The 19,083-nt window shown below is 35.1% G+C and overlaps 1 protein-coding gene across 5 annotated transcripts in view; it reads right to left on the bottom strand.

The window, feature by feature from the left end:
* PDS5A (PDS5 cohesin associated factor A) overlaps positions 1-19,083 on the bottom strand; it is a 152,586-nt gene that overhangs the window by 36,485 nt on the left and 97,018 nt on the right. For all 5 annotated transcript variants that reach the window (XR_014023163.1, XM_081302951.1, XM_081302953.1 and 2 more), the window contains exons 17-21: positions 18,503-18,618; positions 9,362-9,467; positions 7,098-7,258; positions 3,977-4,100; positions 2,990-3,148 (exon numbers count right to left, since the gene is read on the bottom strand). Coding sequence is in view for 4 of the 5 variants with exons in the window: in XM_081302951.1 (XP_081159077.1) it covers positions 2,990-3,148; positions 3,977-4,100; positions 7,098-7,258; positions 9,362-9,467; positions 18,503-18,618 (666 nt within the window). In the remaining variant the exon portion in view is untranslated. The remainder of the gene's footprint in view (positions 1-2,989; positions 3,149-3,976; positions 4,101-7,097; positions 7,259-9,361; positions 9,468-18,502; positions 18,619-19,083) is intronic.

A 19,083-nucleotide genomic window follows, 5' to 3' on the forward strand; every position in this document is an offset into this window, starting at 1 on the left:
TAAATGGGGTCTAATATCCAGTAAGATCCAAAACGGAGGCCATGTTGAGAATGAATTCTGGGAAAAGCAGAACAACTCTTGGAATGTTAATATCCCCAAGGCCCAGAGCCCATCCCAAAGAAGTGTTAAGGAAACAGCTCCCAGCAAACTGGAAGATGCTGATAAAAAGTCCTTCCTGCCCAGATTACTTCTTTGGCCCACCTGTGCCCCACCCTTCGGGTCTTCCCACCTACATTCCATCACTGAAAGAACTATAAAAGGGGGAACACATTCGCCCTTCAATGGATTCCATCTCTTGGGTCCCTTTCTTCCTCCGGGAGAAGTCTTTTCTGCAGTCCTTTAATAAACTTCTACTTTCCACTCTGACCTTGCCTCAGTGTGTTTCTCTGGTATTATACTTCAACATTGGGGAAGCAAGGACTCGACTCGTCACCAGTCAACAGAGGTAACAAAAGTAATAAAGTTCTGACATACTACAAGATAGATGAACCTTTAAAATATGCTAAATGAAGCCAGGTGCAGTGGCACATGCCTGTAACCCCAATGGCTTGGGAGGTTGAGGCAGGAGGATCCTGAGTTCAAAGCCAGCCTCAGCAACTCAGTTGAGGCCCTAGGTAATTCAGCAAACCCTTATCTCTAAAGGGGCTGGGGATGTGGCTCAGTGATTGAGTGCCCCTGGGTTCAAATCCCAGTACCAAAAATAAATAAAAAATAAAAATAAAAAAAAAACATGCTAAATGAAATAAACCAGACACAAAAGAGATAAACTACAATAGGCAAATTCACAAAGAAAGTAAAATAGAGGTTCTAAGGGGATAAGATAGGAGGTAATGAGGAGTTATTGCTTAATGGGTACAGAATTTCTATTTGGGATAATTAAAGAGATCTGGAGATGAATGGTGATGGTGATTAGATAACGAGGAGGATCTAGACAATGTCAGTGAATTGTACACATAAAATAAGAAATTTTATATATATATTATCACAGTTAGAAAAATAAGCCAATAATGCCCATGTTAAAATAGGATCTATCAGAGAGAATCGATAATAACCTGAAGAGAAGTTAAGATAGGATATTCCTTTTTTTGGCGGGAGATATTAGGGATTGAACCCAGGAGATGCCCCCAGCACTCTTAATTTTTTATTTTGAGACAGGGTCTTGCTAAGTTGCTGAGGCTTGTCTTGAACTTGATTCTCCTGCCTCAGGCTTCTAAGTTGCTGGGATTTCCGGTGTGCTTCCCTTCACCAGGCTAGATAGAATGATTTCTAATGGTCTATAGCACAGTAGGAGAGCTGTGGTGGACAACAATTAATTGAATATTCAAAATAGCTAGTACAAAAGATTTTGGATGTTCTCAACACAAAAAAATTTTATATGCCTGAGATGATAGGTAAACTAATTACCTTATCTGATCATTACTCATTAAACACACATTAAAAAGTCACTGTACCTCCTTAGTAATAACTGTCAGTTAAAAATGTTTTTTTTTTTTTTTGTACCAGGGATTAAACCCAGGGATATTTAACCACTGAGGCACATCCCCAGCCCTTTTAAAAATATTTTACTTAAAGACAGGCTCTTGCTGAGTTGCTCAGTGCTTTGATAAGTTGCTAAGGTTGGCTTTGAACTCAGGATCCTTCTGCCTCAGCTGCCTGAGCTGCTGGGATTACAGGTGCTGGCAAGTTCTTAGTAGTGAGGGTTTAAAACTATTTGACTATGTGGAAAGGTTGGAGAAAATTTAGATAATTTGGATTTGTGTTAACACTGAATTGAAAGTCACCACACTGATCCATTATGTAAGAATGGTCTGTGTTTATATTCAATAACTTTTTTATAATTTAGATTCATTTGGTAAACTAGTGATTCTCCCCACCCCCAAACAATTGTAGTACCAGGGACAGAACTAAGGGCTTTACACATGCTAGACAGGTGCTCATCCCTAGTTTTTTCTTTTTAAAATTTTCTTTTAAGACAGAATCTTGCTGCATTGCTAAGGCTGGTGTTTAATTTGGAATTCTCCTGCTTCAGCCTCCCAAGCAGCAGCTAGGATTATAAGCATGTACCACCATGCTTCAGCTAATCCACTTATGTTTTTAACAGTGTTTGATAACACAAAATTCTATCAATCCAGAAAACTGTAAATGATCATTTACAAGTCTGGATAATAGCATTTGACATATATTTTACTTAATGAATCATACATCTCATGTTCTCATTTTTTCTTTTCTTGGTGCTAGGGATTGAACCCAGTTCCTCCACGCATGCTAAGCATACATTCTACTACTGACCTATAACCTTGTCCCTGTTTATTATGAGACAGGGTCTTATTAAGTGCTGAGGCTTGCCTCAAACTTGTCATACCCCTCCCTCACCCTCATAAATCTGTGGGATTATAAATGTGTTCCACAATACCCAAGTTTTTTTTTTTTTTCTTTCTTAACTGTTGAGAGCCACAGTTTAGTCCAAATGACGCCTGGCATTTTGCTAGAGGGAATGGTTGAAAGGTGACCTTGCTCTGGGAATAGGGTGGATCCTGCTGCCTCAGGCTTGCTACTTTGCTACTTTGGAGTTCCCATTGAGTTCTCTCAGGCTCTGGGAGAATTGGGGCGGGGAGCCTGGTGGAGAGTGTGTGTTCCCGGGGAAGTGTGGGTAGAGTGCCTGTGAGAGTTCGGGAATAAAGAGTTGCTGTTTGAACCTACAAGGCTTTTTGGCAGCTTAGTTATTTGTGCCCAGCCAGACTGCGGCAGTTAACTTCTAGTAACAGTGATCTCAAAGTCAGGCAATTAAATGGAAAATTAGTAAGTAAACAAGAAGGTACAATGTAGAAAAATTTTAAAGGAAAAGAGAGGGGATGGAGATATAACTTAGCATGCATGAGGTCCTGGGTTCAATCCACAGTTAAAGAAAGACAAACAGAAATGATGATGTTTTTGTGATAATGTAAAAGTCAATATCATGACTCTAAATTTAATTAAATGAGAAACTTACCCTGTCATTCATTAGCAGATCTTTCACAATAAAATTCGCTACTACAGATTTCATTGGGGAAGCAAACTGATCTGGTGCTAACATAGAAATGTGGCCCAGTGAAACTAATGGAGTTATAAGTTGTTCTGGTACATCAGCATTCAGACTTCTACTGAGTGGCTATAAAAATAAAACAGAAAAATTACTAGTTTGTTTCATAAATATGTAAAGATTCTATGGAAACAGATTTCCCTGAGTCTTCCAAATTTATCATGCCCAAATCAGCCTATTTTAATGATATGATAATTTTAACCACATTAGAGATTTGTTTCTTAATTCACCTACTGAAATTTAAAAAAATTGAAAAATTGAAGAAAAAAAGATAAAGGAAAAAATTAAGCCCATGTTAAAGAAGTAAAAATGAGAACACTTCTGCTTCATCAAATCTGCTTTATTTCTAGCCCGTCTACATAAGGTTTGCCATGCTGGAGAATTTCTTATCCTGTGGGGACATTTTAGTGACCTAGAATAAAAAGTTAAGAGTTCATGGGGTTTTGTTCATATTCTTTGCAATTCATGATAATAGGACTACTTTTCTAGTAGCAGGATGAAGCTAAAAATTATATACAAAGAAAGGAAAACAGGATTGATTTTCATGTAGGGTTGTTATGTACTTAAAAAGGATTGTTCAAAGTTATCTATTAACACTTTGTAAGGATAAATGGACCACTGAGACAAAGAGGCTTTTAAATTAAGTAAAATGTTGTCACATACAATACACATCCTTCAATATGAATTTTTTGAATATATGACCTGAACTAAGTACTGAAATACAGTGCTGAATAAAACAGATAAAACCCCTCCTCCAAAGGAAATTTATATTTTAGGGTAGGATTACATACAAATAACTTTTTTTCAAAATCTAACTTCCATTTTATCAAACCACAGAACTTATAAAATAAAGACCAAAACCAAAATAAATAGATCCTATGCATTATATATATATACCTCAAAAATCTGTGCAAGCTGGACTTCTTTATTTGTGAAAATGGCATGTATACAGTGCACAGCCTGTTTTGCTTGGTGTGGAGTACCCCTCTTTGCTTTTTGATGTAAAATGGGAATTAAGGTCCTGCAAAAAAAAAAATCATAGTTTTTTTTTTTTCCGTTTCCTTTTTAAAGCCCATAAAACCACAAGTATTCTTTTGGTTGACTCCCATTCCCCTATTTGGATGTATGCAGAGAAGCCTCTGTTAATAATTATCTGATTTACAGAATGATTTAAAGCACCCTGTCTGTTCCCAAGTGCATACCAAGAAATACACACTTCAAAGGCTATTATGAAGAGACATTTTCATTTAAACCTACCTCACAAATATGGAGAAATAATAACCATCTTTCATTTATAATCTAGAGCATGCTCTATGATATATTTTTACATTTACCTTCCAAGTAGATAATTCCTAAATTTTTAGTACCTTTTTGTAATTCCCTTTAATTATTTCAAAGTAGCCATGGAAAAACAGTAGCAAAAGGCCAAAGTTTTATTAAATAGCCAAAATAACAGGATGCACAGATGCATACATAATATTGATAAAATGATACGAGAAGTACAAACATCCTAATTTTAGCTTTATAAATAAACAAACAAGTATTTAATAATCAGAAGAAAACTTAAAAAGAAAAATAAAAATTTAACAAAGAATACTTGTCATATATTTAATTTTCAATAAGAAAAGATCCTATTTTATGAATCATAAAGTTGTTGGCAGCAGATACAATGGTGATGTGCAAAGGGTTCCCCTTATAATAACAGAAAGGCAGATCTTAATAGCAATATCCAAGGATTCAGACCATGCATCTCAACCAAAAAAATTGGAACAAATGCTAGTCACTATAAATCTGACTTCATATATATGAATACACCTCAAGTTTTTCTCCACAAAGAATTTAGAATTATGGGATTTGGATTTCAATGCCCAAATAGACTTCCACAACTGCAACCTATTTAGTCTTTTTTTCCCCCCACCTACAAACTCATTTAAGAATGAGTTATGTCGGGGGGATGTGGCTCAAGCGGTAGCGCGCTCGCCTGGCATGCGTGCGGCCCAGGTTCGATCCTCAGCACCACATACCAACAAAGATGTTGTGTCCGCCGAGAACTAAAAAATAAATATTAAAATTCTCTCTCTTTAAAAAAAAAAAAAGAATGAGTTATGTAAACACTGTTTACATAATAATACCAATGAATAAGAAAGGGATAGTTTTGATCAAACTGTTTTTAGTTTTGAACAAACTGTTTTTAAATGTATTATTAATTCCTCTTAGGAAAATTGAAATGAAACACAAATAAACTTTAATCTTTCTCTGTTTTTTTTCTAAAGTGCTAAAATACAATGGTGCCACTGAGGTGTTACTGAAGTCTTCTGGTGTTGTGATTTTCTGCTTCTCAGTAATTATGTCCTTTTTTACCCACTACTATGCTTAAGAACAAGAGACATTATTCCTTGTGTCCAAAGTTAACTCTTCCACTTTTACCCAACTTTTTTTTTGTTTTTGGGCGGGGGTGGGGGGATATAATTCTTTAAAGAACATATTTTTACCTTACAAAAAAGAAAAGCATAGATTTTTCTTTTCTTTTCTTTTTTGGTACCAGGAATTGAACTCAGGGCACTTGGCCACTGAGTCACATCTCTAGCCCTATTTTGTATTTTATTTAGAGAAAGGGCCTCACTGAGTTGCTTAGTACCTTGCCATTGCTGAGGCTGGCTTTGAACTTGTGATCCTTCTGCCTCAGACTCCGAAGCCACTGGGATCATAGTCATGTGCCACTGTGCCTAGCAAAAGCATAGACTTTTCTACTCTGAAAAATTCACCAGAAACTACCCTACCATGTCAATGATATTTTTGATAATATACACATATAAAGATTATCATCTTTAGATTATAAACTCCTTAAGGGCGGGGACAGACTGGGCAATTCTTTTATGTTAGTCATTACAGTGCTGAGAATGAAAAGAATCTACATTAAATACTGAATTATTTCACAAATCATTAGCTTACAAATTTAAAAAAACCCTCAAGAGTCCATTTGTCCTACTATTATCCTATGAGGAAAAACTTCTTAGTATTCAGATATGCCATGAACTACCAGGATATCCTAGGAGAATCTGACTCAATAAATATGAGCAATGTGTATTCTTCCTCTAAAAGATGTCTCCCACATATTTTAAATCTAAATATAAACTCTCAGCACAAATTTGATTCTGAGGATAACCTCTTTAAGATGCAAAGTGAAACCAAAATGTATTTCATTTTTATGAGAGGGAGAGCTGATCTAGAGGGAGAGATCAAAGTAACAAAAGCACCACTGCCAATAACCAAGCAACTTATAAATACTTTATGAAGCACACCATTTGCCTCATTCTTGGTGAGAACAAGAACAATTTTATTGAGAAAAATAAACATACACAGATTAGAAAGATATATTAATCACAAACAAAATACTAAATTCTGTGATAATTTTTTTTTTTAAACTGGGGATTGAAATGAGGGGATGAAAACTCATGCAGATTAGGCAATGAATCTACCACTGACCTACATCCTAAGTTCTTTTAATTACTTTAAAATTTTGAGACAGGAGCACTAAGTTGGCCCTGCTGGATTTGAACTTGCAATCCTTAGCCTCCTAAGTAGCTGGAATTACAAGTATGTGCCACTGTAATTGTCTTGTGTTAACTTCTGACTTTTAATATTTTTATTTTATTTTATTTTAAAAATATTTTTAGTTGTCAATGGATCTTTTATTTATTTATATGTTGTGCTGAGGATCAAACCCCGGGCCTCACACATGCCAGGCAAATGCTCTACCACTAAGCCACATCTCCAGCCCACTTTTAATATTTTAAATCATTTTTTTCGTAAGTAGTTTATGTTTATTTCTCTGTCTACATTTAACAGTGGTAAGATGAGCAAGGTGACATACAAAAAAAAAAAAAAAAAAAAAGGATACAAAAAAATAGCTACCAAATGAGTAATTCCTCTCTCTTCTTCCTGAAAAGAAAACAATGATTTTATGGCTTTCACACTTAGAAACTTTTGTGTTTACCATGCAAAAAAATATACTCACGATCGTATCTGGGGAAGGTCTGTTTCTATTTTGTGGCCTGTGTTTCTAAAAATTTGTATTGCAGCTTCTGCTACCTTATCATCCTCCATTCTTAGGCACTGTAACAAGGACTCATATGTCTCTGCAGAGTGGAACGAGGTAGGATGTGTGAAAGACAGAACCTAGAGGAACAGATATATATATATATATATAGATTTAGAAGTAGACAATGGTTCTAATATATTAAAAAGGGAAAATTATTTTCCATAATAAATAAAATGTGAAATTCTGTACACATGCTAGCTACACAGAACAAAGATATACTATAAGAAAATGTTAAATAAAATCTATCAAAAAGTTCATTTCTTGTAACTATCAACAAAGAAGACATAATTGCAAACTGTGAATTATAATTGTAAACATATAATTATTCCTTTTTTTTGTAATGGGGATTGAACTAAGGGGCACTCAACAACTAAGCCACACCCCCATCCCTATTTTGCATTTTTTTTAAACATTTTTTTTTTTTTTTTTTAGAAAGAGGAGAAGGGGGGAGAGAGAGAGAGAGAGAGAGAGAATTTTTTTTTAATATTTATTTTTCAGTTCTCGGCAGACACAACATCTTTGTTGGTATGTGGTGCTGAGGATCGAACCCGGGCCGCACGCATGCCAGGCGAGCACGCTACCACTTGAGCCACATCCCCAGCCCTATTTTGCATTTTATTTAGAGACAGGGTCTCACAGAGTTGCTTAGCGCCTGGCTGTTGCTGAGGCTGGCTTTGAACTCACAATCCTCCTGTCTCAGCCTCCCGAACTGCTGGGATTATAGGTGTATGCCACTGTGCTTGACTACTCCCTTATTTTTATGACATAACCCATAGTCTATCATTATGGGCCTTATAGCAACTTATATGTGACATGTCTACAAAGTTTATCTTCCATGAAGTGGAAATAATTCAGAATAATATCAAGAATAAGGGCTAAAAGTGGAGAGGAGGGAATTGAGCAGGTAGTCTTCATTAACCTATTCAACAAGAATTTATCAAGGGCCTGGGATTGTGGCTCAGCAGTAGAGTGCTCGCCTAGCACATGGGGGACCTGGGTTCGATCCTCAGCACCACATTAAAAAAATAAAGGCATTGTGTTGTGTCCATCTACACTTAAAAAATAAATATTTTTAAAATATCTTTATTTTATTTATTTATTTTTTATGTGGTGCTGAGGATCGAACCCAGGGCCTCACATGTGCTAGGCGAGCACTCTACTGCTGAGCCACAACCCCAGCCCCTAAAAAATAAATATTAAAAAAAAAGAATTATCAAATGTGTCATGAAGTATAAAAATTGTCTCATTGCAGTTTGAAGTGGTATTATTTACTAATGCAGTGTTACTTATTTATTGAAACATGGGGAATTAAATTTGAACAACTCAGTAAAAAAACAACCTATTAAAATACGTTTACTTTAAAGGTAATCTCATTTTAAAAAGTATAACCCAATTATTAAAACCTTATTCATGAAACAATGTACTAATTCTTTCAAATGAAATATTTACGAGCATCTCAGTATGATCTCATCACTCACTTTTCTAAGGCCCATTGCACTAGTTGGTCTTTTTTCCCTTGGTTTATACTGCAGTGGTTTCAATTTCTTTGCTTTCAATTTCTTCCCCTCTTTACTGAATCCAATCATAGCTTTATCGACTGCTTGCCAGATTCAAGGACAGGTTGAAAGCCCCTTCCAGTACCTTTCCTTTCATGCCAATGGCATTCCATTATCTGAAACCAAAACTTGCTTCCCATTACTTCCCCAAATAACCCCTTTCTTTTGTCATATCGTGACTACAAAATCTTATTGCCTGGCTCTTATTTGCCATCTATTATGATTATAAATTATTAAAAATTCCTTAATCAGATGCTATCATGTAACAGTTCCTAAACTGGGCAGCCAAATGTCTCAAATGCAGGTTCTCTGAAAAGATGAGATTATAAAACATATACTGTCATTAGTATAGCAGGCATGCAAATGATGAATGAAAGAGCAAAATAAAAAAATACCTTTTAATGTAATTATTATGATGTAAAAGTTATTTTTATAACATCTGATTTCTATTACAAACTTTTAATATTTTGAATAATTTCCAATGAAACAACCTGAATCTTGCATATCTTAAAGAGCATGCAAGTTATAGAAACAAATGAATATAAAATACTTTAAGAAGTTCAAGTCCTCAAATAAATAAAATGAATATAAAATACTCTATAGAAACAAATGAATATAAAATACCTTAAGAAGTTCAAGTCCTGAACGAATAGCTGTATCTGGACTTACACCCTCCTCTTCATCATCGGCTGTTCCCTCTATTGATTTATTCATCAACTTTACCAGTGCACTATTAAAAGAAGAAGATGTAAATTAGCAATAATACTAGCTTAATAACGATCATAATTGTTCTGGGTCAGAAACATACAGCCTAAAATGATCAGATTCAAAGAAGTTTCTTTGGAGGATAAAACATTAAACTTTATTTTCTACTTGAGAGATGAGTTTACTGAAAAATAAAAACTAAAATCAATGACATGACATGCTAGAAATTGCATCATGCTATATTCATAAATACATTCATTAATTAGCATCAATTTAATTGTCAAAACTATAGAATTTTTTTTTGTTTTTCAAACATACCTACCACCACAAATAGGATAAAAATCAGACAATGTAACAATATGGTACCGTTTTAAGTTTAAAAAAGTGGGACCAGGGGTATAGTGCAGTGGTAGAATGCTTGCCTGGCCTGTGAGGAACATGGGTTTGATCCCCAGGACCACAAAAACCAAAAAAACAAAAACAAAAACAAACAAACAAACAAAACAAATTTGATTTTTGATTTTGAGACTATTTTCTCATCAGTAATCTGAAGAAAGTATTATTTTATTATGAAATCATTAAATTCTTACAGCAAATATGAAAATATCTGGGTTAAATTATATTCCTTTGTTATAGACATTTCAAATTATTAATTTTTTGTTTGTTTTAAGATAAGGTCTTGGGCTGGGGGTGTGGCTCAGTGGTACAGTGCTTGCCTAGAACACATGAAGCTCTGGGTTCAATCCCCAGCAAACCTTGCACCCCATGGGCTGGGGATGTAGCTCAAGCGGTAGCGCGCTCGCCTGGCATGCGTGCAGCCCGGGGGTTCGATCCTCAGCACCACATACCAACAAAGATGTTGTGTCTGCCGATAACTAAAAAATAAATATTAAAAATTCTCTCTCTCTCTCTCCTCTCTCACTCTCTCTTAGGGGGAAAAAAAAAACCTTGCACCCCTCCCCCCACACAAAAGAACCCTTTGGGCTGTGGACATAGCTCAGTAGTAGAATACTAACTTAGCATGTACGGGGCTCTGGGTTCAACCACAAAAAAAAAGATGGGTTAAAGCCAGCCTCAGCAACAGAAGGCACTAAGTAATTCAGAGAGACCCTGTCTCTAAATAAAATACAAAATAGGATTGGTAATGTGGCTCAATGGTTGAGTAACCCTAAGTTCAATCCCTGGTACAAAAAAAAAAAAGTGGGAAGGGGTTTTCCTATTTTGCCTAGGTTGGCTTTGAACTTCTGGATTTAAAGCAACCCTCATGGTATAGGAAATTCATAATAGCCATAAAATGGAAACTGCATTAAAAAAAAAAAGATAATAATTTTCTTTTTCAAGTACAAAATACATATAGGATGCAGATGTTGAAATTTAAACTAATTTTAGCACTTTAACTTCCTCTTTAGTTAGAAGAATAATTTAAAAATTCATCAACATCTTCAGCTGAAACAGTTTTTGAAGAAAGCAAATTGGATAGGTATGTATGTTTGTGTTGTAAACTTTATACCCACACATTCTGGATAATAATCCTTTATCAAATACATACCTTACAAATATTTTCTCTCAGTTTATGTCCTGACTTTTCTAATGTGAGAAAAATATTCTGAGCCACATGTGGTGGTACATGCCTAGATTCCCTTCAACCTGGAAGGCTGAGGCAGGAATATCACAAGTTTGAGATTAGCCTTGGCAAATTAGTGAGACCCTGTCTCAAAATAAAAACGAAAAAGGACTAGGGATATAGCTCTGTGTTAAAGTGCCTCTGGGCTCAAACCCCAATACTGGGGCTGGGGATGTGGCTGAAGCTGTAGTGCGCTCGCCTGGCATGCGTGCGGCCCGGGTTCGATCCTCAGCACCACATACCAACAAAGATGTTGTGTTCGCCGAGAACTAAAAAATAAATATTAAAAATTCTCTGTCTCTCTCCTCTCTAACTCTCTCCTCTCTCACTCTCTCTTAAAAAAAAAAAAAAAAAACCCAATACTGAAGAAAAATTAAAAAAAAAAAAAAAAAACAACAACAATAAAAAACCTTAAAAAACACTGAACAAAAACCCAGAAATAGGGCTAGGGATGTGGCTCAGTGGTAGTGAACTTGCCTGGCATATGTGAGTCACTGGGTTTGATTCTCAGCACCACATATAAATAAAGGTCTATCAACAACTTTAAAAAAAAAATCCCAGAAATATCTGAACTAACACCAGCCCCCCAAACTTCAGAAGAAAACCCCATTGAACCATGCATGTATTTAAGATTAAAAGTATGATTGCAAAATTTTATACATGTATATGACTACCGGAGATTGGATTCATGCATATATTTATTTAATAAGCATTTACTGAGTACCTATCATATGCCAACTCTATGGTCTCTTTTGGAAGTAACAGTGCAAACAAGACAGGCATCAACCACTTCTACTTCTACTATGAGTAAAGGAGGTAAAATGTAAAGGTTCGATTCTTGAAATGAGGATTGTAGTCCTTCCTTTTATGAAAGCATTTTTTTCTCCTTTATAAGTTAGGTAAATACACATGCAGTGTACTTCATAGGGATATCATAAAGCAGAAAACCATCGCCAATCCAACTGCTTCTTCAAAATTGAGAAGACTCCTATGCTCTCCAAGACCTGTTAACAAACCTTTACTGTTCCAACTCAGGTCTAAATTCTTCTACTGAGCAAATAACTTACTTTTTACAGAATGGAAAATAATGGAGGCTTTCTTCAAATTTTCCATATCTTATCTTCTAACTTCTCTGCTATGGTATGGATATACCATGGATATTTGGTATCTCCCAAGAGCTCATGTGTGAAAAAATGCAAGAATACCCAGAGGTGAATGATGTGATTATTTTATCACAATTCTGGAGGCTAGAAGTCAAGATACCAGCAAGATTGATTGCCTCTTAAACCTTTCTCCTTGGTTTGCAGATGGATACCATCTTACTGTGTCCTCACATGGTCTTTTCTCTCTACACCTATCTCGTCCGAATCTTCTTATTTTATGAAAATAATGGTTGTATCAGATTATGGGCCATCTCTATGATTTCACTTTATCTCCAAATATAGTCACATTATAAGATCCTAGAGGTTGGAATCCACATGAATTTGGGGATACACAATTCAGCCCATAACAGTAATGTTTGAATACTACTTTTTAAGAGCTATAACCTAAATCAGTGGATTGATCCATTGATACAAATTAACTATGCAGCAAATATCGGTAGGTAAGGTGTGACTGGAGAAGATAGGGGCATGCCTTTAATTTATATTTTGTCCCTGATGAGTGGAGCTCTCTCTGCTTCCTAATTGTCATGTCCTGAGCTGTTTTCCTCTCAGACCCTTTGTCATGACATTCTGCCTTACATCAGGCCCAGAGCCTGATGTAAGCGATTGAGACCTCTGAAAACATAAAACTTTTCCTCCTCTAAAATTTTCTTGTCAGGTCTTTTGGTCACAGTGATGAAAAAGTTGACTAAAACATTCCTCTAGTTTGAGTCTGTGATTTTCTCATGTCATAAGAGGATGTTACTTAGGGAATGCTACTCCATCATAATTATATTCTCCTTTCCCCCCCTTCAACCTCTCTTCTGTTAGCATTTTTCAAATGTATTTAAATATTCAAAATTCTTTCATTATCAAGCACAGCAAAAGACTCTTCTTCACGTTTACTCCCTTGTCATTACCTTTCTCCTTTTTTTTTTTTTTTTTTAAATACAGGGATTGAACTCAGGGGCACTTAATCATTGAGCCAGTTCCTTAGTTCTTTTTTGTATTTTATTTAGGGAATGGGTCTATTTGTATTCCTTGCCTTGGGACTACTTTCTTCATCTTCAAAGACAATCTCCATACAAACTGAGCCACATCCCCGGCCATATTTTGTATTTTATTTAGAGACAGTGTTCTCACTGAGTTGCTTAGTACCTTGCTAAATTGCTAAGATTGGCTTTGATCTCGAGATCCTCCTGCCTCAGCCCTCCCCCCCCCCAGGCTTCTTGGAATTACAGGAGAGCGCCAATGTGCCTGGGTCTCCTTTACATTTTTTTTAAATTTTGTTTTTAGTTGTAGATGGACACAATACCTTTATTTTATTTGTTTATTTCTATATGGTGCTGGGGATTGAACCCAGTGCCTCATGCTTGGTAGGCAAGTGCTCTACCACTGAGCTACAACCCCGGCCCTCCTTTACTTTTAATAGCTATCTACATTACTCCTAAAGCAGTTTAGAATTGTAGAATTTAGCTCTTTGATTTTCTCAAACCTTGAGGCAGCCAAGGGGCTTTTGTTGAGCAAGATCAGTTAATAGTAGGTTTGAGCAATGTTCTCTTTTCAAATATTATATCTGTTCTATGTACCATGATATAGATGTTGGGAAGCATATCCTGCACCTTTCATATCCAAGGTGCTCTGAATTTGCCTTTGCTACCCCACAGAAACTATTTTGGTCATTGTGACCTTTTTTCTTTTCCTAATCTGATGGATACTTTTCAGTATTTAACTTATTTTACTTCTGGGTTCAGTACCCTCTGACCCTACTACTTTTTAGTCTCTTTTTGGCTTCAATGATATCACTTTTTTTTTTTTTTTTTTGGTAGTAGTAGATGGACTACTACTAAACTACTACTGTTTGTTTTTATGTGGAGTCTCACGCATGCTTGGCAAGTGCTCTGCTGCTGAGCTACAGCTCAAACTCGATGATATATCACTCTTGTGATGAGCAAGCCTCCTCAAAATTAATTTTTTAAAAATTTAATGAAGTTCTTATCATTGGAAAGCCCCTTCTTATTACTCCTCAGGATTCAGTCCTGAATTGAAGTTCACAGTGCCTTAAATAACCTAGCCTTCAACACAAGGTTAGTGATTGGGACTATATTTTCCCTGCAATCTTCACTAGTAGTTTCTACTTTTACCACTCATCAAATATGCTACTTCTGGAGCCTTCTCTAACAACAAACCAACCCCACACAATATACGTTATGAAACTATTCTTCCCCAGTTACCCAATGCACTTTACAAATTGTTGCAACAAGTGTATAGTAAGTGAATAAATAAACCCTCTGTAATTTAATATCCCATGAAGATCTGGCTACATGGAAGGAATAAATGATATATATTTCTCACTGAAATTAATACATTGGCATTTTTATAGATTAATCTGTATAAAAACCTAACTATAATTTGCTTTCTGAGATCAGACAACTCATGATGCTAATGGGGAAAAAAAAAAGTGAGTTTTTGATCTTTTGACAGTTGATATAAAAAAATAGCTTATTATAATTTAATGAAGTAATGAAACCCTGTGAGGCTAGTGGAGGTCTTGGTTTTCCAATGCCATTACACTTCTATTCCAAAATTAATACAGGTAGGGAAGAGTGTTATTTTTCCTCTACCATCGCTTTGATCTATCCCCTTAAAATCAAATAATACAGGGCTGGGGATGTAGCTTAGTGGTAGAATGCACACTTAGTATTTGTGAGGCCCTGGGTTCAATCCCCAGTACATATATACAAAATACCCAAACCCTACAGAGTAAAGAACACTGACATGGAAAATAATATGCCTAGGTTTAAGTTATGGTTTTTGATAAAACGAGCTGTGGACAAAGCACTTACTCTTTACAAATTTTAATTTCTTAGTTTTCTTTTATGCAAAGGAGGAAATTAGAGGCTAAGCAAATCTTAAAACGAAGTATGCAAACATCACTGTTATGGGCTGAATTGTGTATTCCCAAATTCAATGTGGATTCCAACCCCCAGGATCTTATAATGTGACTATATTTGGAGATAAGACTTTCAAGAGTTACTTGTGGAAAAGTGAAGTCATAGAGATGGCCCATAATCTGATACAACCATTATTTTCATAAAATAAGATTTGGACAATGTAGAGAGAAAAAAACCAGGTGAGGATACAGTAAGATGGTGTCCATCTGCAAACCAAGGAAAAAGGTTTAAGAGGCAATCAATCTTGCTGGTATCTTGACTTCTAGCCTCCAGAATTGTGATAAAATAATTTTTTATTGTTTAACCTATCAAGTCTGTGGTATTTTGTTATGACAGTACTAGCAAACTAAGATAACCAGCATTTTAATACAACCACAGCAGTGATTCACATAGATGAAATAACTAATTGCTCAGGCACTAGAATGAGGTATCCAAATTCTGAAAGTATGGAAAAAGAACCAACAAGTGCTACATAGTACCCCAATATCGAAAGGAGACACATCTTGTCTATTGGAAAAAATGATTAGTGGAAAAAAATAAAATTAAATAAAATTAAAAAAAGAGGCATTCACATAGACATTTCCAAAAAGAATTATCAGAATAAACTAAAACGTCAAAATGATGGGAATACTGTCGGTGTTATGATACGTGACTGTTTTCTTTTTTTTAAATTTTTTACTTGTTTTAATTTGTTATATCTGACAGTAGAATGCATTTATGCACTTTGACATATCTTACATAGATGGGATATAATTTCTCATTTTTCTGAATGCACATACTGCAGAATCATATTGGTCATGTAGTCACATATATACATACTGTAATAATGTCTGTTTCATTCTACTATCTTTCCTATCCCCATATCCCTTCCCCCAAGTCCCTCCCATCACTTCAAAAGCCTACCAACCAAGAAAAAAAAGATGAATTCTCAGCAAAGTTCTACAAGACCTTCAAAGAAGAATTAATACCAATACTCCTCAAAGTATTCCATGAAATAGAAAAGGAAGGAACCCCTCCAAACTCATTCTATAAGGCTAATATCACCCTAATACCAAAACCAGACAAAGACACATGAAGGAAAGAAAACTTCAGAACAATATCCCTGATGAACAATAGATGCAAAAATTCTCAGTAAAATTCTGGCAAATTGCATACAAAAACATATTAAAAAGATAGTACACCACAATCAAGTGGGATTCATCCCAGGGATGCAGGGTTGGTTAAACATATGGACATCAATAAGCGTAATTCATCATATTAATAGACTTAAAAACAGAATCATATGATCATCTCAATAAATGCAGAAAAAGCATATGACAAAATACAGTACACCTTCATGTCCAAAACACTGGAAAAACTAGGGATAGTAGGAACATACCTCAACATTGTAAAAACTATCTATGCTAAACCTAAGGCCAGCATCATTCTAAATGGAGAAAAATTGAAAGCATTCCCACTAAAAACTGGTCAAGACAAGGACATCCTCTTTTACTACTTCTATTCAACATCATCCTTGAAACTCTAGCCAGAACAATTAGACAAAAGAGAAATTAGAAAAACTATTTCATTCACAATAGCCTCAAAAACAAAAACAAAAACAACAAACAAAAACCTGGGAATCAATCTAACAAAAGAGGTGAAAGACTACTACAATGAAAAGTACAGAACCTATAGAAATAAATGGAAGAAAATCTCAGAAAATGGAAAGATCTCTCACGCTCCTGGATAGGCAGAATTGGTATTGCCAAAATGGCCATATTACCAAAAGCATTATACAGATTTAATGCAATTCCTATTAAAATCTCAATGTCATTCTTCATAGAAATAGAAAAAGCAATCATTAAATTCATTTGGAAAAATAAGAGATCCAGTATAGCCAAAGCAATCCTTAGCAAAACGAGTGAAGCAGGAAGCATCACAATACCAGACTTTAAATTATACTACAGAGCCATAGTAACAAAAACAGCATGGTATTGGCACCGAAACAGACACATAGACCAATGGTACAGAATAGAAAACAGAGACAAACCCACATAAATAAAGTTATCTCTTACTAGACACACCAAAAACATTCACTGGAGAAAAGATAGCCTATTCAAAAAATGGTGCTAGGAAAATTGGAAATCCATATGTAACAAAATGAAATTAAACCTCTATTTCTTACCCTGCACAAAAATCAATTCAAAGTGGATCAAAGACTTAGGCACTAGAACAGAGACCCTGTGCCTAATGGAAAAAAAAAAAAGGCTCAAATCTTTACCATGTCGGCCTAGGATCTAACTTCCTTAACAAGACTCCTAAAGTGCAAGAAGTAAAATCAAGAATCAATAAATGGGATGGACTCAAATTTAAAAGCTTCTTCTCATCAAAGGAAACAATTAATAACCTGAGGAGAGAGCCTACAGATTGGGCTAAGGAACAGAACAGACAATTCACAGAAGAAATACAACTGATCAACTAATATATAAAAAATTGTTCAACACCTCTTGTAACTAGAGAAATGCAAATCAAAACTACTCTAAGTTTTCATCTCATTCCTGTCAGAATGGCAATCATCAAAGAATACAGGCTGTTTTCTTTTATCTCTATTTCTTATAATCATCCAACAAGATTTTATATGCATATTATTAGTGAAAACTCTGCTAATTAGAGGACTTTTCCCAGAGTCACAAAGTTCACTTATGTTTTTGTATTTTTACAGTGCCAGGGATAGAACCAAGGACATCACACAAACTAGGCAAGCACACTACCACTGAGCTACATTTCTGGCCTTGGACTTATATTTTGAAACCAAATTTGTTTACTGTCAACTCTGTCCTCTTAATATGCCATATTGTTCTCACATATCAAGTGAACAATAATAAATTATACACTACACAGAGCACTGTGTTGCCAATAAAATGTTTAAGAAAACTCAGAAATTGGTTGATAGCCATACAAATCAAAAATTTTCTTGTGTTCTTGGTTTTCTTTAATGAGTACATAGACTAAAAATAAACACAAGAATTCTTTTTTAATATATTTATTTTTTAGTTGTAGGTGGACATACAATATCTTTATTTCATTTTTATGTGGTGCTGAGGATCGAACCCAGTGCCTCACACATGCTAGGCGAGTACTCTACCAGAGCCACAACCCCAGTTCCAAGAATTCTTATAAATAAAGTCAAAGATAATTAAATGAGTAGGCCTTTCTACAACCTAAATGTTTTATGCCCCTACCATTAAAACAAAGTAAAAAAGGAACATTTTTTTAAGTCTCTGTAGGGGTCCAGAATTTAAACTTAGAACACTGTAGTTTAGGATTATAATCTACTTTTATTGTATGTTTTCTAGCTTACCTTATGGCTTCTGAATCAATGTGCACAGGTGCAATTCTTTCCAAAAGAAATTTGACCATCTCTAGAAAAGGATTTGTTGGCTGCTTAGGATTTGCAAGTTTCCGAGCTATTTCTCTCTAAAGAAAGGAAAGAGTTTTAACATAAGTATGACTCACTTTGATGTGTCTGAAAATAAAAATGATTAAGTATAAATTTTTTTTAATCCAAAACTAGTAGGAGTGAAAAAAATTTTTTAGACTAAAATTGATATACTCATCAGGTAATCACTAGAATCTGGACAGTAGGGAACAGAAATGAATTATGTTTCTAAATAATTTCTGCTTTTTATCTCATATTTCTCTCATGAAATTTAGTACACAACTTTTTTTTTTTTTTGGGGGGGGAGGTTACTGGGGACTGAACCAAGGGGGTTCTAGCACTGAGCTAACATTCCCAGCCCTTGATATTTTTAGTCAGGATCTAAGTTGCTGAGACTGGCCTCAAACTTGAGATCTTCCTGCATTAGCCTCTTCAATTTTGAGACCTTCATTGGTATGTTTTATTGGTTTTTATTATTTCTTTTTTTTTTTTTTTTTTAAAGA

The sequence above is a fragment of the Spermophilus citellus genome, assembly GCF_964194105.1.
Source record: "Spermophilus citellus genome assembly, chromosome: 8".
In the NCBI taxonomy this organism is placed as follows: domain Eukaryota; kingdom Metazoa; phylum Chordata; class Mammalia; order Rodentia; family Sciuridae; genus Spermophilus; species Spermophilus citellus.